The following is a 16,715-nucleotide window of genomic DNA, read 5'->3' on the forward strand; positions in this document are numbered from 1 at the left end:
CATGGATCATTGTGGATTTACCAGATAGAGTCTCTGAATAAAACTACATTTAGTGGCTGGATTGTAAACTTCCTGGACGGGATAGAAATACCTGGAAAACTTCCGTAGATCAGCTAAAGGACACCACCGCTCCTGAGACGCTGGTGATGATACAGGTGATGGTCCTCAGGGGCGGCAACATTTTAAGAATTAATGCAGCCTGAGGGGTCAAAGGTCACGGCCGGTTTTCAGGCTTGTTGCCTACATTTAGATATAGACTGTAGCTGATGACGTCCCTACAGTTTTGAACTATTTGCTTACAGACAAACAAACAAGCAAAGTTCAAGAAGATGTTCAGGACGCAGACTAGAGTTCGCCTCCATCTGGAGGTGGAAATCCTGGCTGGGGAGGAACCTGAATAAAACTGGAGAGCTGCGTAAAGATTAAAAGGAATGAGGGTAGATCTGGGCCAGAAAGACAGACAGGATTTTACCACTACATCCACTGAAAAAGCAGGAGAGGAGGAAAATATGATGAATCTCTTTGACCTGCTCAGGCATTTTGTGAATTGGTGTCAATGGTGAACAATAGAAGAAAAAGGTCATTTTAACTGTATCTGGGGTGATTTTATGAATAAGAGGGCCTTTACCTAGATGCCTACACCATGTGAGAGGAGGTGGACTGGCATAATGTCTTGGTTAAATAGAAAATGTTGATGTGTGACACCTCTAAGAATTCAATAAAAACTTACATGACAAACAAAACAAGCTTGAACATTAAATATTGTGTCTTTATCGTCTGTTCAAGTGAATATATGTTCACAAATATGTGTTTTCTGTTTTTATTGACTTTCTACATAATGTCACTGCTGCTGGGGTTTGCATGTCTGCAATGTTTTGTGTCAGAACCTGTGCAGTTGGCTTCATCCGACCAATCCCTGCAGTCGTTGTCTCCGTCACATCGCCACGCCTCGCGGATGCAAACCCCTCGAGCACAGGTAAACTCCCCCAGACCACACTGGTGAGATTCTGAAAGAACCATCAAAACCACGTATTACATTCCAGAACCAGGAAGTGACCACACGCATCTAAAACACATCTTACCACAACGCTCCTCGTCGCTGTTGTCTCCACAGTCGTCCTCGTGGTCGCATTTGAAGACCAGCGGGATGCAGGAGCCCGAGGCCACGCAGCGGAACTGGTTGGACGGGTCACAGGTGGTCGTGGCTGAGGACGGACACAGACCAGGTCAAACTCATGCTCCATCCTTACGAGATTTATCTTTCCGCTGAGAGAAGACACTCACGACACTCCTGCTCATCGCTCATGTCTCCGCAGTCGTTGTCGCTGTCACACTTCCAGATGCTGCTGATGCAGAGGCCGTTGGAGCAGCGGTACTGGTTGGGCAAACAGCTGTGCTCTGACGAGAGAAGAAGCGCCCACAGAGAGGAAATCAGTCTGAGAAGAAACACACATGGAGGCCGATCTGGCAGCAGGTCTGCCTCTGTGGGCTTCTGCTCACCGGTTTTGATGCAGGTGTTGTTGTGGAGCTGGTAGCCGAGTGGACACTGGCACTGCAGCTCTCCGTTCGGCATGGTCACGGTCGGGGCGCCGTCAGGGCAAACACAGGTGTGTCGGTGGCCCGGCTGAGGCAGACACAGCAGGCTGCAGGGCTGGTCGGCGCAGGCGTTATGACCTGAGAGGAGAGACGTAAAGACCAAAGCTGATTTAAGGCGTCACGACGAGACGAGACGGTAAAAAGACACCAGGCCCCCTCTGCTCCTCGCCTCTGCTTTTCCCCTTATAGAAGATCTTGAGGTCCATGACTCCGGTCAGTCTGCCAACAATCAGCTCATTGCTCTGAGATCCGGCTTTGGGGGCTTTGAAGATTCCCATCCTGGACCAGTCGTCCCAGTAGAGGTCATTCTGAAATCAGATGGATTCCTTGTTTAATCCAATCCAGCTGTTGTGCTATACAACTTAAAAACACAACGTGAAAAGGAAAAAGACAGGAGAAAACAAAAAGGCTAAATGTGGACAACTCCAAAAACCAGTCTTCAACATGTCCACCGTGTGGGGAGGACACTGCCAGCCCCTTCTTTCAGTCTGAAACTGGAAACTGTCTGATCAGCAGAGGTCAGAGCTCTTCAAATCCACTCTGGAAGCCCGAGCAGAAAGGCTGGAATCACTGCGATACGATCACCTTTACATGTTCCTGAGTCGAGCGGCTGTGTTGGTAAGAGAACTGGACCATAGCCGGTCTCTGTGACCTGGGACTGGACTGGTCCAGGTGGACCTGCAGCTTCCTGACCAACCGACCACAAGTGGTCCTGCTGGGTCATCATCATTCCTCCCTTAAATATTGTATTTTTATATTTATATTTCAAATGTAATATTCCTCTTGCAAGCATGTCACCTTTATTCTGTGATGTTATTTCTTTACTGGTACAAGAGCACGTTTCCCTGAACGGTGTCTGGCTGAACAGGTGACAAATACCGCTCATCTGATCCATCCTGTCTTTCAGACAAGCTGCAGCAGAGACCGACTTAAACCTGAACACAGACTGCTACAGTGGTCTGACTCAGGTCTGGTCTCCATGAGATAAAAGCATAAATCACTTTCTAAAAGCCAGAAAAGGAGAGGAAGCGTTTGACCTTAGAAAGGATTCTTACCTAAAATTCTGCATTTATCTGTTAAATATCAAACAAAATGAGGTCCAAGATGTCAGGAACCCAAATAACATGACTTCAGTTTTAACTCATTTAACTTTGTGCATTCCACAATATAAACCAGTCCAGTAAACTTCTAGAGGCGCTTTCCGGGGGCAGAAATCTGACCCCCCCTAGAGGACGCATAGGCAACAAGACGAGGACTGGACCAAGGATGGACCCCTGGGGGCCCAACATGTGAGAAGAGCTGAAGAGGAAATCCGGGAGGGTCCTACCTTGAAGACGGCGATGGCGTACGGGTGGGGGAGTCCCTCCATGAGGACGCTCCTCTGTCCCCCGCTGAAGTCAGCCCTCTCGATGCGGTCGCTGTAGGCCTCGGTCCAGTACAACCAGTGGTCGTCTGCCGTGATGCCGTTGGGCCAGCGGACACCCTCTGACACGATGCACATCACGTTGGAACCGTCCATGTAGCTCCGGTAAACACCGGCTGCTCGATCCCCCCAGTCGGTCCAGAACATGAGACTGTGGGACGCCAAAGGGTTTAACTGGAAGTTAATGAGGGTTAAACGCAGACCAGGAGGCAGGATTTGGAACGTTTCACATCTGGATGGCTGACCCAGTCTGGTTCAGGACACTGCCTGGTTCATGGTTCCAGCCTGGTTCATGGTCCCAGCCTGGTTCATGGTGCCAGCCTGGTTCATGGTTCCAGCCTGGTTCATGGTGCCAGTCTGGTTAATGGTCCCAGCCTGGTTCATGGTGCCAGCCTGGTTCATGGTTCCAGCCTGGTTCATGGTTCCAGTCTGGTTCATGGTCCCAGCCGTGTTCATGGTCCCAGCCTGGTTCATGGTTCCAGTCTGGTTCATGGTCCCAGCCTGGTTCATGGTGCCAGCCTAGTTCATGGTTCCAGCCTAGTTCATGGTTCCAGCCTGGTTAATGGTTCCAGCCTGGTTCATTGTGCCAGCCTGGTTCATGGTTCCAGCCTGGTTCATGGTGCCAGTCTGGTTCATGGTCCCAGCCTGGTTCATGGTCCCAGTCTGGTTCATGGTCCCAGCCTGGTTCATGGTGCCAGTCTGGTTAATGGTCCCAGTCTGGTTCATGGTTCCAGCCTGGTTCATGGTCCCAGCATGGTTCATGGTTCTAGTCTGGTTCATGGTCCCAGCCTGGTTCATGGTTCCAGTCTGGTTCATGGTTCCAGTCTGGTTCATGGTCCCAGCCTGGTTTATGGTGCCAGCCTGGTTCATGGTTCCAGCCTGGTTCATGGTGCCAGCCTGGTTCCAGTCTGGTTCATGGTGCCAGCCGGGTTCATGGTCCCAGCCTGGTTCATGGTCCCAGCCTGGTTAATGGTTCCAGCCTGGTTTATGGTGCCAGTCTGGTCTCAGTCTGGTTCATGGTCCCAGCCGGGTTCATGGTTCCAGTCTGGTTCATGGTGCCAGCCTGGTTCCAGTCTGGTTCATGGTCCCAGCCGGGTTCATGGTCCCAGCCTGGTTCATGGTTCCAGTCTGGTTCATGGTCCCAGCCTGGTTCATGGTGCCAGCCTGGTTCATGGTGCCAGCCTGGTTTATGGTGCCAGCCTGGTTCCAGTCTGGTTCAGGACACAGCCTGGTTCATGGTTCCAGCCTGGTTCACGGTGCCAGTCTGGTTAATGGTCCCAGCCTGGTTCATGGTCCCAGTCTGGTTCATGGTTCCAGCCTGGTTCATGGTCCCAGCCTGGTTCATGGTTCCAGTCTGGTTCATGGTCCCAGCCTGGTTCATGGTTCCAGCCTGGTTCATGGTCCCAGCCGGGTTCATGGTTCCAGTCTGGTTCATGGTCCAGCCGGGTTCATGGTGCCAGCCTGGTTAATGGTTCCAGCCTGGTTCATGGTGCCAGCCTGGTTCATGGTTCCAGCCTGGTTCATGGTGCCAGTCTGGTTCATGGTTCCAGCCTGGTTCATGGTCCCAGTCTGGTTCATGGTCCCAGCCTGGTTCATGGTGCCAGTCTGGTTAATGGTCCCAGCCTGGTTCATGGTCCCAGCCTGGTTCATGGTGCCAGCCTGGTTCCAGTCTGGTTCATGGTCCCAGCCGGGTTCATGGTCCCAGCCGGGGTCATGGTGCCAGCCTGGTTCATGGTGCCAGCCTGGTTCCAGTCTGGTTCATGGTCCCAGCCTGGTTCATGGTTCCAGTCTGGTTCATGGTTCCAGTCTGGTTCATGGTTCCAGTCTGGTTCATGGACCAAGTCTGGTTCTCTTGGGTGGGCTGGTTTTGAGGAGCTGGGTGGAGCCAGATCCTGGTGAACTGGCTTAAATCAAACTGGAGGGATGTGTGACCTGAAATGACCTTTGTTCTTCATTCACACTTGGTGAAAACATGAACTGAATGGAATAAAATGTGAATAAATTTAAATTAAAACGGAGGTTATCAGTGCTGTACATTCAGAATAAAGTTCAAGGTTTTTTGTGTTTGATGAAGATATATTAAATGAAATGAAAATTAAACATGTTAATCCCAGAGGATTAATTCTAAAAATTACATAAAAAGTTTGATCTTGAAAATAAAATTAAAAAGAAAATGCGATTAAAAAAATCCAAAGAAAATTCCAATTCAAATGATAGAAAATGTAATTCTAATATAAAATTCACATTAAAAGAAATCAAAATGGAATAAAAATACTAATAAATAAAAAAAATTCAAATAAATCAAAACGGAATAAAAATACAAATAAATTTTAAAAAATGAAAAGAAATCAAACTGGAATAAAAATACAAATTAAAAAATTTTAATCTATTTTGTTAGTTTAAAAAAAAACTTGATAATTAAAATGAAAAAAAATAAAATAAATTAAAATAAACAGGATATTTTGACCAAAGCAACATAATTGACACATAAAAGTTGTGGCGAGCTCAGTGTTCAAGCGTTCGGACGGTGACGCTGTCGACACCGTACGATGCCGTGCGACACCGTACGACACCGTACAACACCGTACGACACCGTATGACGCTGTAGACGCGTGTTTACCTCTCTCCGGGCAGCAGAACCAGAGCTCGGGGATGTTCCAGGATGGAGGAGTTGAGCAAAGTGTGGCGCATGTCCCCGTCCGGATTAGAAACCTTCAAACACAAAGTTCAGCTGAACACCTTCAACAAACTTAAGCTTCAAAGTGGAAATATAGAGACACTTTTATATATAAGACCCTTTTTTAATTCACTTGTTTAAATTATTTTGACTTAAATGACTTAAAAAATGTAAATGGAATTAAATTCCATTAAATCTCCTAACCAAGCCACAAAAGAAAACTAATAAATACCTCAATCTTCTGCGCTCCAGCATCCACCCAGTAGAGTAGTCTGCTGATGGGGTCAAAGGTCAATGCCTCCACGTTCTGCAGGTCTTTCCTCACCACGACCTCCTGACCTGTGCTGCCGTTCAGACAGAGACGCTGCAGGACGAGGAAGGAAGCAGCTGCATCATCTGTTAGAAAGCAATCTGTCAGAAGCCTCAGATCCATCACTGACCTGTATGGTGTCCAGAGAGATGTCGGCCCAGTACAGGCAGTTCCTGTCGTAGTCGAAGTCCAGGGCCACGGCTTCCCGAAGGCCGGCCAGCGGCAGGGCCTGGTTGGTGCCCGTGGCCAGGTCGTAGCGATGGATGGAGCTCCTCACAGCGTACAGGATGAACTCGTTACTCTCTGCAAGAACACAGGAGACACAAACAAGCTCCCGATGCTGTAGATGCTGACTTAACGTAACCTATAAATATATTCACTCATATGTTTTCCCTCATTAAGCGTTGTAGAAAATTAACTTTCATTACTATAGAACAGCTTTCTGTAGCTTAAATAAAATAAAATAAAATGAATTTGGTTAAACCAAACAAAGTGCATTCAGAAAAATAAAAATAAAGTTGTATTCTGTGAAAGAAAATAAAAGAAATAAAACTAAACATGAAATTAAAAGAAGGAATGAAAAATAATTTAATTAAATTGTTAATTAATTTAATTAAATTTCTCATTATCAATAACCTTCTGACAGCAGTTCAGAAAAATATAAAAACATTTAAATGGACAAACCCTCCTGATCAATATTTAGATACAAATAGAAATAAAAAGCTAAATAAATTTGAAAAATAGAAATGAAATGAAATTAGTGAAACCCCACTGACAGCCATTCTTAAACAGGATATAACCCTGGAATAATCCTTTTTCTCCAAAAATCAGAGGAAATTTTAAAAATTCAGCTTAAAGTTGTAACTGATGAGCTTCAGCTAAGATTACCAAACAGACGACACTGGATTGAGTATTTCCTCTCTGTGTTACTGTTATCAACATTTCTGCGTAATCTTTCTTTAAAATACATTTAAAACAAGTATGAGAAAGATTTCCAGGGGAGGACGTTCATCCAACATGTTTGTAAAAGCTTAACGGTCCGCGCTATGAAGCACAGGAGGATACAGCAGATGTTCCGACATGAAGAAACACCGTGAAAGGTCATGAATAAAACACATTACCTCCAACGGGACAGGGCAGCATCTCGCCATCCAGCCTGGCCTCCACGTCTCCTCCGCTGCAGCTGTCGCCCGGCACCTTCCTGTAGCTGCAGAGACCAGAGAGTTTCATCACATTCAGCAACGGCAGAAACAAACTTCCCGGCCTCGGGTCTCCGCTACGTTACCCTTTGCTGCGGCGGTAGGTGGTACCGACGGGACAAGGAACTGGAGGAGCGTAGAGGTCACCCAGGAACTCTGGGTCAGGCACACACACCTGAAGAGACAGGTCTTCACTGAGCTTGAAGCCGTAGTCGCTGACAGGAGGAAGAGGAGACAGAGAGGAAATAAACTCAGACGTATGAACAGAAACAGCCGCTGTTTGACCGCCATGACAGTTCTATGCCTCACCACTCGTAGTCCTGCCGCGTGCAGGAGCAGTTGGAGATGGTGACAGGTCGGTCGAAGTCTTCTCCGTTGAAGCAGGTGGCGTGAGGAGCTCGTCTCTTAAACGTGATCTCTCTGCCCAACAGACACTCGTTACCATGTTCGTCTGATGGAGACCAACGCTTGTAGTCGGCCTCAGAACAAGGAACGCCTGAAGACAGCAGAAGAGACCTGTGTGTTATTTATTTTCCTTTCATTTCAGCTCTGTGTCTTTAACACGCCTTCAGGGCGTCCGACCTACCCAGGACGTCAGAGGTGTTGACCTGCAGGATGAGCCAGCTGTGTTTCTGTCCGGCATACGAGCCGAAGATGGTGAAGATGGTGCTCTTCTCTCCGGGCTCCGTCAGTAGCTGGTAAACATACACCTCCTTCTCTGAGAACTGAAAATTGGTCCACGTCTCACCTTCGTTGGTGCTAAACCTGACAGAGACACGGCCAGTTTTTTAACATCAGCCTTCATGTATGTGTTTGAGAACTGTTCTGCTTTTTTTTTTAAAGACAGCATTTCCTTTCTTTCCATCTGCTGCTCACAGAAAAAGCAACAACATCCTGTGAGAAAACATTATTAAGGAGACAAGATGGGAGCACAGTGAGCATTTAACTGGATGGCTGAACCCAGCTACAGTGGCATTTGTTTATATAAAGATAAAACTGGGTTAGTGAGGAACAAGAGTAGAAGACATGGATTTCCTGCATGTAAAGGAGGTCAGCTGTTTTAGCTCAAATATAGCCCATCACCTGTAGATGTGGGTTGCCTGCCGTGCTCGTGTTGGTACTACACCTGTCTCACATTCATACAATCACATCCTGAGGACAGGTGGGCTTTGTGCATGTTGCTCTCCAGGTTTCCTCAAAATGTTCAGGGACGTTACTAATTAAAGCTTTCACTCAGAGACGAGCTGCTCGCGGTTCGGTTCATCTGATGTAAACAAGTTGTTTGGACTTACTTGAGGAGTTTGGTGGAGCCTCCCTGCGCGATGGCCATCAGGATCCCACCATGGTCCCCCCATGTGTAGAAATGAGGACCTGCCAGTGCCTGAATTACAAGGATTTAAGTTAATGTTCCTTTTATTTACAAAAAAACTGAACTCAGTGCACTCTTTCTGCTCAACCGAAAACATACAGCGACCACAGTGGAGCGACTCACATGAACAGCTTGTGATTGACTCAATAAAAAAAACTAAGAAAACATCCCCTTTCTCTTCTAAAACACATTTTCCTTTATTTGATTCTTTCTTCTCATTTGAAAGCTGGGAATTCCCAGCTCTTATTTGTTACTGAATGCAGCATGAGAACCTGCATATGCAACACTTCTTAACTTTAGTCATAATTATAGTAAATAAAACACAAAAGAATGTACGGACATCGAAGCTCCGGCTTTGAGGAGATAATATTCTGACAGGAGAATTAGCTGCTGGACAGCTGTGACATTTATTCATTGTATTTTGTCAACATGGGCCTGTTTAATGCATGACTTGACTGCCCCAAAGAGAAATTACAACCAAGCTCTTTGTTGGAAAACTGAAGACGAGAAAAATGTGCTTCAAAAGAAAAAGATTCAGAACCACATTTTTCTGAGTGTTAGTGTGAGCTTGTTCAGTGTGTGCTAGTTAGCTTGTTCTGAGTGTGCTAGAGTTAGCCTTTTGTGTGTGCTAGAATTAGCTTGTTCAGTGTGTCCTAGAGTTAGCTTGCACTGTATGTCCTAGAGTAAGCTAGTTCCCTGTGGGCTTGAATAAGTTTGTTGGGTGTATGGTGGAGTTAGCTTGTGCTGTGTGTCCTTGAGTTAGCTTACTCTGGGTGTCCTACAATTAGCTTTTTCTATGTGTACTACAGTTAGCTTGTTCTGCTTCTCCTAGAGTTAGTTTGTTCTGTGTGGGCTAGTGTGAGCTTGTTATGTGTCTGCTAGTATGAGCTATCAGGCTAGCTAATGTCTGATTAGCAATGTCTGTGACTCAAAGTTGTACGACCAATCTGAAAAAAGGCCACTCCAAGAGCTGGAGTGGAGCTGTGGGGCTCACTTCACCTCCTGAACGAGTTGCTATGAACAGAGCTGTACAAATGAGAGAGAAAAGTGAGCTGGAAATTCGACCAGCCTGTGAGGAAGGAACACATCTAATAGATGCATGTGATGCCATCAGCTTAGCAGTTAGTAAGCTTAGTTAGTAACATCCAATGCATTCTTGGCAAATTAATAATCTGGGATAAACTTAAACATTTCCAAAAGTTTGCTACCTGATTTTTTTCATTTTGGCTTGGATTTGTTCATTATTAGTGTATTAGATAGAAGGGTATTTTTGTGTCAGGGTTTGTACTGACCTCTTTCCACCGGCCTCCAGCACTACTTGAAACATACACATTGGGTTTGCTGGCCAAGTTCCTGCCTACAGATCCTAAAATCAGAGGGAAAAAATGGAATTTCAGACACATATAAATAAATTCATATACCGGAGGACTTCCCTGAAAATGACAGACTTGGCAGCTGCTTCTGCTTTGGCATGTGGAAAATCTCTAAGCAAGAACTCAAATCGGATCATTCTGTATTTTTATGTATGTGGCCTTTGTAAACACTGAGGAACACTCTACCCTGACTGTATGGAAGAAGATTAATGAATGAACAAACTGAAAATTACAAATATTTACTGCAACCAGTGGGTGAACTGTAATAACTTGGATAATTATCAGACCATTTTGATCATTAAACAATTATGAGCATCCATGTCACCCTTTTTTAACCTTCTATCTGCACATCAACTGTGTCTGAGATCTTAATCTGAGACAATAGAAGATGGAGAAACGTTGCTGGTCTGATGAGTCTCCATTTCAGCTCCACATTCAGATGCTCGGCTCAGAATCTGCTGGAAACATCATGAAAACATGGATCCATCCTGCCTTGGATCAACGCTTCAGGCTGCTGCTGGTGTAATGGTGGGGGGAGATTTTCTTGGTCCACTTTGGGCCCCTTAGTACCAACGTGGCCTGGTTTAACCAGCACAGCCTACCTGAGTATTGTTGCTGACCATGTCCATCCCTTTATGACCACAGTGGAGCATCTTCTGATGCTACTTCCAGCAGGATAATGCACCATGTCACAAAGCTCAGATCATCTCCACCTGCTTTCTAGAACATGACGATGAGTTCACTGGACTCCAACGGCCTCCACAGCCACCAGATCTCAGTCCAGTAGAGCAGCTTTGGGATGTGGTGGAACGGGAGATTCTCATCATGGATGCAGCCGACAAACCTGCAGCAACTGTGTGATGCTGTCATGTAAATATGGAGAAAACCTCTGAGGAAGGTTTCCTCCACCTGCTTCATCTATCACACCAGGAATAAAAAGGTCCGACCCAGTACTAGAAGGTGGTCCTGATGAAGCGGACGACCCGGTACTAGAAGGTGGTCCTGATGAAGCGGACGACCCGGTACTTGAAGGAGGACCTGATGAAGAGGATGTTTAACTGTGACTGCACTGTCCTCAGGCTTTAATTTAATTGCAACTTTTTATTAGCAGATTAAGAAAAAAGGCTGAACTTCGTTGGGGTTTCACATACAGGATGTGCTGGAAGTGGAGGAGATTTAGCCAAGTGAAAGAGGATGAAGATTAAAGCCTAAATGTGCTTTTTATGCATGTTTTATGCAGCAGCGCTTCACAGCCAACAGATAACTTCTGGAGAACAAGCTGAGGAGATTTTATCCTTCAGCTGACAGATGCCCTCCAACACGTTTCCACCTCTACATCCCTTCTGAAAAACTGAACAATCCATACTAAATTCTCTGAGTCTTCATCTTCTTGTCTTTATTCTCTTGTTTGTCTTTGTGTTGTTTGATTACCGTTTAATCTTTTGTTTTTAAGTTTTATCCGAACAAAATAAAACTGTGACTGTTAAAAAATGAAATAATCCTTAAACATGAATAACACGTGTATGATGCAGGTGCTGAGCATGTCAACATGTCAGTGCAGTGTGTGTATGTGCATTTGTTCGTGTATCCGGCGGTTCGGTACCTGGTGCAGCAGCGATCAGCCCCTTCGTTTAAACGCGACTGTTTTGCTCTCTTTCCTTGATCTAATAAGAATTTAATTAGAAAGACTGTCTGGGTTCAGGGGAAGCAGCAGCACTGAAAACAAATGGATACTCTCCAACAGCTGTGAGGATGTAAAGTGTGTTCAAACTTTAGCCAGAAAGCTCTTCAGACTCATTCCACCTTTTAGATCAAATCTCCTCAACACAACACCAAACAGCAACTTTCTGGGTTGATTTCAAGCTGCCAGGAAAAATGACAACTTCTGAGCCCTTTCTAGCGCCACGATTTCCACTAATTCTCGTCTATTAGACAACACAGGAAGTGAATATTTACCCAGAGAGACCAGATTCAGAGCTGTAGGTCTGTATTGCTTCCTTTGTTAGAAAAATGTTTGTGCAGCAGCAGAATAGAGGAAGTTGCTGAAGAGGAAGAAGACATCAGCTGACAGACGGCCCCCAAGGTATTTCCAACCTTATTAGAGACTTTCCTACATTAGATGTTCAAATGAGGCTTGTTTTGCTTCCTGTACTGAGACTCCAGCACATCAGAGAGAACTGTTACTTTCACCTGTGGCCATGATGAGTCCTGGAGCAGAGTCCTTGGATAAAATGGGCATCCTCCTCAGCTGGATGTTGAAGAGCTGGCTCCAGCGCTGGGCCAAGTGGAGAGAACAACCTTTACTAAGCTGAAGAGGAGAGGAAAAATGAGACTGAGTCAGCTGCTGCATCCCTGAGACATCCATGTTTGTGGAAATTAAGCCTCCACTAGATAAAAGCCCAGAGTAAAAGATCAGGAACCAGAATCTGATAACCTGGCAGACTTACACCATCATTTGTTGTCTTTACATAAGGATGACAAAACTGAATGTCATGAAGGATACCAGAGCAAACATTTGAATCTGCTGACTTTTTTCACCTAATTCAGCATCTTCAAAACTCAACAAATGAGCAAATGTTCAACCCATAAAACTCCACTAGATAGCCAGCAGAACCGAGCGCCACCTCTTCTATCATCACCAGTGTCTCAGCAGCGGTAGTGTGTATCTCTGTGGGGTAAACTGTGATGGATATTTTACCCTTTAGCTGATCTACGGAGGTTTTCCAGGCATTTCTACCCCGTCCAGGATTTTTACAATCCAGCCACTAAATGTAGTTTTATTCAGAGACTCTATCTGGTAAATCCACAATGATCCATGATAACAGCATTATTTATCACATTTCATCATAAAAACATCACCATCACTACTATGTTGCTAAGAGACCTCTATTTAGACCTGGACATGATGATGAAGCCACTTCCTGTCAGACTTTCCACCAATCAGAAAGCTTAGATTGACGGTAACGTCCAATCAGGAGCAGCCAAAGATCAACCAGTGAGCAGAAAGTTCTGTGTGTGTGTGAAAAGAAGAAAAATAATGCTCCTCTATGGCTGGAATAAAGCCAAGAAGACGTTTCTGATGCACGGTGGCGCCACAAAGCAGCTGCTACAGGCTGGTTTATACTGGGATTAAAAGCTGCTACACACTGGTTTATACTGGGATTAAAAGCTGCTACAGACTGGTTTATACTGGGATTAAAAGCTGCTACAGACTGGTTTATACTGGGATTAAAAGCTGCTACACACTGGTTTATACTGGGATTAAAAGCTGGTACAGACTGGTTTATACTGGGATTAAAAGCTGCTACACACTGGTTTATACTGGGATTTAAAGCTGCTACAGACTGGTTTATACTGGGGTTAAAGGCTGCTACAGACTGGTTTTTACTGGGATTAAAAGCTGCTACACACTGGTTTATACTGGGATTAAAAGCTGCTACAGACTGGTTTATACTGGGATTAAAAGCTGCTACACACTGGTTTATACTGGGATTAAAAACTGGTACAGACTGGTTTATACTGGGATTAAAAACTGGTACACACTGGTTTATACTGGGATTAAAAGCTGGTACAGACTGGTTTATACTGGGATTAAAAACTGGTACAGACTGGTTTATACTGGGATTAAAAGCTGCTACAGACTGGTTTATACTGGGATTAAAAACTGGTACAGACTGGTTTATACTGGGATTAAAAACTGGTACAGACTGGTTTATACTGGGATTAAAAGCTGCTACACACTGTTTTATACTGGGATTAAAAGCTGGTACAGACTGGATTATACTGGGATTAAAAACTGTTACAGACTGGTTTATACTGGGATTAAAAGCTGCTACAGACTGGTTTATACTGGGATTAAAAGCTGCTACAGACTGGTTTATACTGGGATTAAAAGCTGCTACACACTGGTTTATACTGGGATTAAAAGCTGTCACAGACTGGTTTATACTGGGATTAAAAGCTGTTACAGACTGGTTTATACTGGGATTAAAAGCTGGTACACACTGGTTTATACTGGGATTAAAAGCTGCTACTTACTGGTTTATAATGGGATTAAAAGCTGTTACAGACTGGTTTATACTGGGATTAAAAGCTGTTACAGACTGGTTTATACTGGGATTAAAACCTGCTACAGACTGGTTTATACTGGGATTAAAAGCTGCTACAGACTGGTTTATACTGGGATTAAAAGCTGCTACAGACTGGTTTATACTGGGATTAAAAGCTGCTACACACTGGTTTATACTGGGATTAAAAGCTGCTACACACTGGTTTATACTGGGATTAAAAGCTGCTACACACTGGTTTATACTGGGATTAAAAGCTGCTACACACTGGTTTATACTGGGATTTAAAGCTGCTACAGACTGGTTTATACTGGGGTTAAAGGCTGCTACAGACTGGTTTTTACTGGGATTAAAAGCTGCTACACACTGGTTTATACTGGGATTAAAAGCTGCTACACACTGGTTTATACTGGGATTAAAAGCTGCTACACACTGGTTTATACTGGGATTTAAAGCTGCTACAGACTGGTTTATACTGGGGTTAAAGGCTGCTACAGATTGGTTTATACTGGGATTAAAAGCTGTGACAGACTGGTTTTTACTGGGATTAAAAGCTGCTACAGACTGGTTTATACTGGGATTAAAAACTGGTACAGACTGGTTTATACTGGGATTAAAAGCTGCTACAGACTGGTTTATACTGGGATTAAAAACTGGTACAGACTGGTTTATACTGGGATTAAAAGCTGCTACAGACTGGTTTTTACTGGGATTAAAAGCTGCTACAGACTGGTTTTTACTGGGATTAAAAGCTGCTACACACTGGTTTATACTGGGATTAAAAACTGGTACAGACTGGTTTATACTGGGATTAAAAACTGGTACAGACTGGTTTATACTGGGATTAAAAGCTGTTACAGACTGGTTCATACTGGGATTAAAAGCTGCTACAGACTGGTTTATACTGGGATTAAAAGCTGCTACAGACTGGTTTATACTGGGATTAAAAGCTGCTACACACTGGTTTATACTGGGATTAAAAGCTGCTACACACTGGTTTATACTGGGATTAAAAGCTGCTACACACTGGTTTATACTGGGATTTAAAGCTGCTACAGACTGGTTTATACTGGGGTTAAAGGCTGCTACAGACTGGTTTTTACTGGGATTAAAAGCTGCTACACACTGGTTTATACTGGGATTAAAAGCTGCTACAGACTGGTTTATACTGGGATTAAAAGCTGGTACACACTGGTTTACACTGGGATTAAAAGCTGCTACACACTGGTTGATACTGGGATTAAAAGCTGTTACAGACTGGTTTATACTGGGATTAAAAGCTGTTACAGACTGGTTCATACTGGGATTAAAAGCTGCTACAGACTGGTTTATACTGGGATTAAAAGCTGTTACAGACTGGTTTATACTGGGATTAAAAGCTGTTACAGACTGGTTTATACTGGGATTAAAAGCTGGCACAGACTGGTTTATACTGGGATTAAAAGCTGCTACAGACTGGTTTATACTGGGATTAAAAACTGGTTCAGACTGGTTTATACTGGGATTAAAAACTGGTACACACTGGTTTATACTGGGATTAAAAGCTGGTACAGACTGGTTTATACTGGGATTAAAAGCTGCTACAGACTGGTTTATACTGGGATTAAAAACTTGTACAGACTGGTTTATACTGGGATTAAAAGCTGCTACAGACTGGTTTATACTGGGATTAAAAGCTGCTACAGACTGGTTTATACTGGGATTAAAAGCTGCTACAGACTGGTTTATACTGGGATTAAAAGCTGTTACAGACTGGTTTATACTGGGATTAAAAGCTGCTACAGACTGGTTTATACTGGGATTAAAAACTGGTACAGACTGGTTTATACTGGGATTAAAAACTGGTACACACTGGTTTATACTGGGATTAAAAACTGGTACACACTGGTTTATACTGGGATTAAAAGCTGGTACAGACTGGTTTATACTGCGATTAAAAACTGGTACAGACTGGTTTATACTGGGATTAAAAACTGGTACAGACTGGTTTATACTGGGATTAAAAACTGGTACAGACTGGTTTATACTGGGATTAAAAGCTGCTACACACTGGTTTATACTGGGATTAAAAGCTGGTACAGACTGGTTTATACTGGGATTAAAAACTGTTACAGACTGGTTTATACTGGGATTAAAAGCTGCTACAGACTGGTTTATACTGGGATTAAAAGCTGCTACAGACTGGTTTATACTGGGATTAAAAGCTGCTACACACTGGTTTATACTGGGATTAAAAGCTGTTACAGACTGGTTTATACTGGGATTAAAAGCTGTTACAGACTGGTTTATACTGGGATTAAAAGCTGGTACACACTGGTTTATACTGGGATTAAAAGCTGCTACTTACTGGTTTATACTGGGATTAAAAGCTGTTACAGACTGGTTTATACTGGGATTAAAAGCTGTTACAGACTGGTTTATACTGGGATTAAAAGCTGCTACAGACTGGTTTATACTAGGATTAAAAGCTGCTACAGACTGGTTTATACTGGGATTAAAAGCTGCTACAGACTGGTTTATACTGGGATTAAAAGCTGCTACACACTGGTTTATACTGGGATTAAAAGCTGCTACAGACTGGTTTATACTGGGATTAAAAGCTGTTACAGACTGGTTTATACTGGGATTAAAAGCTGGTACAGACTGGTTTATACTGGGATTAAAAGCTGGTACAGACTGGTTTATACTGGGATTAAAAGCT

At 44.0% G+C, this 16,715-nt stretch overlaps 1 protein-coding gene across 3 annotated transcripts in view; it reads right to left on the reverse strand.

Moving 5' to 3' along the window:
• Positions 1-16,715, reverse strand: part of sorl1 (sortilin-related receptor, L(DLR class) A repeats containing) — a 118,959-nt gene that overhangs the window by 47,746 nt on the left and 54,498 nt on the right. For all 3 annotated transcript variants that reach the window (XR_006011502.1, XM_041994393.1, XM_041994392.1), the window contains exons 10-25: positions 12,138-12,255; positions 9,867-9,940; positions 8,498-8,586; positions 7,792-7,970; positions 7,515-7,701; positions 7,292-7,420; positions 7,128-7,213; positions 6,137-6,309; positions 5,929-6,060; positions 5,640-5,731; positions 2,924-3,170; positions 1,766-1,904; positions 1,501-1,674; positions 1,285-1,398; positions 1,083-1,205; positions 888-1,007 (exon numbers count right to left, since the gene is read on the reverse strand). Coding sequence is in view for 2 of the 3 variants with exons in the window: in XM_041994393.1 (XP_041850327.1) it covers positions 888-1,007; positions 1,083-1,205; positions 1,285-1,398; positions 1,501-1,674; positions 1,766-1,904; positions 2,924-3,170; positions 5,640-5,731; positions 5,929-6,060; positions 6,137-6,309; positions 7,128-7,213; positions 7,292-7,420; positions 7,515-7,701; positions 7,792-7,970; positions 8,498-8,586; positions 9,867-9,940; positions 12,138-12,255 (2,176 nt within the window). In the remaining variant the exon portion in view is untranslated. The remainder of the gene's footprint in view (positions 1-887; positions 1,008-1,082; positions 1,206-1,284; positions 1,399-1,500; positions 1,675-1,765; positions 1,905-2,923; positions 3,171-5,639; positions 5,732-5,928; positions 6,061-6,136; positions 6,310-7,127; positions 7,214-7,291; positions 7,421-7,514; positions 7,702-7,791; positions 7,971-8,497; positions 8,587-9,866; positions 9,941-12,137; positions 12,256-16,715) is intronic.

This window comes from Melanotaenia boesemani, chromosome 9 (genome assembly GCF_017639745.1).
Source record: "Melanotaenia boesemani isolate fMelBoe1 chromosome 9, fMelBoe1.pri, whole genome shotgun sequence".
Classification (NCBI taxonomy): Eukaryota; Metazoa; Chordata; class Actinopteri; order Atheriniformes; family Melanotaeniidae; genus Melanotaenia; species Melanotaenia boesemani.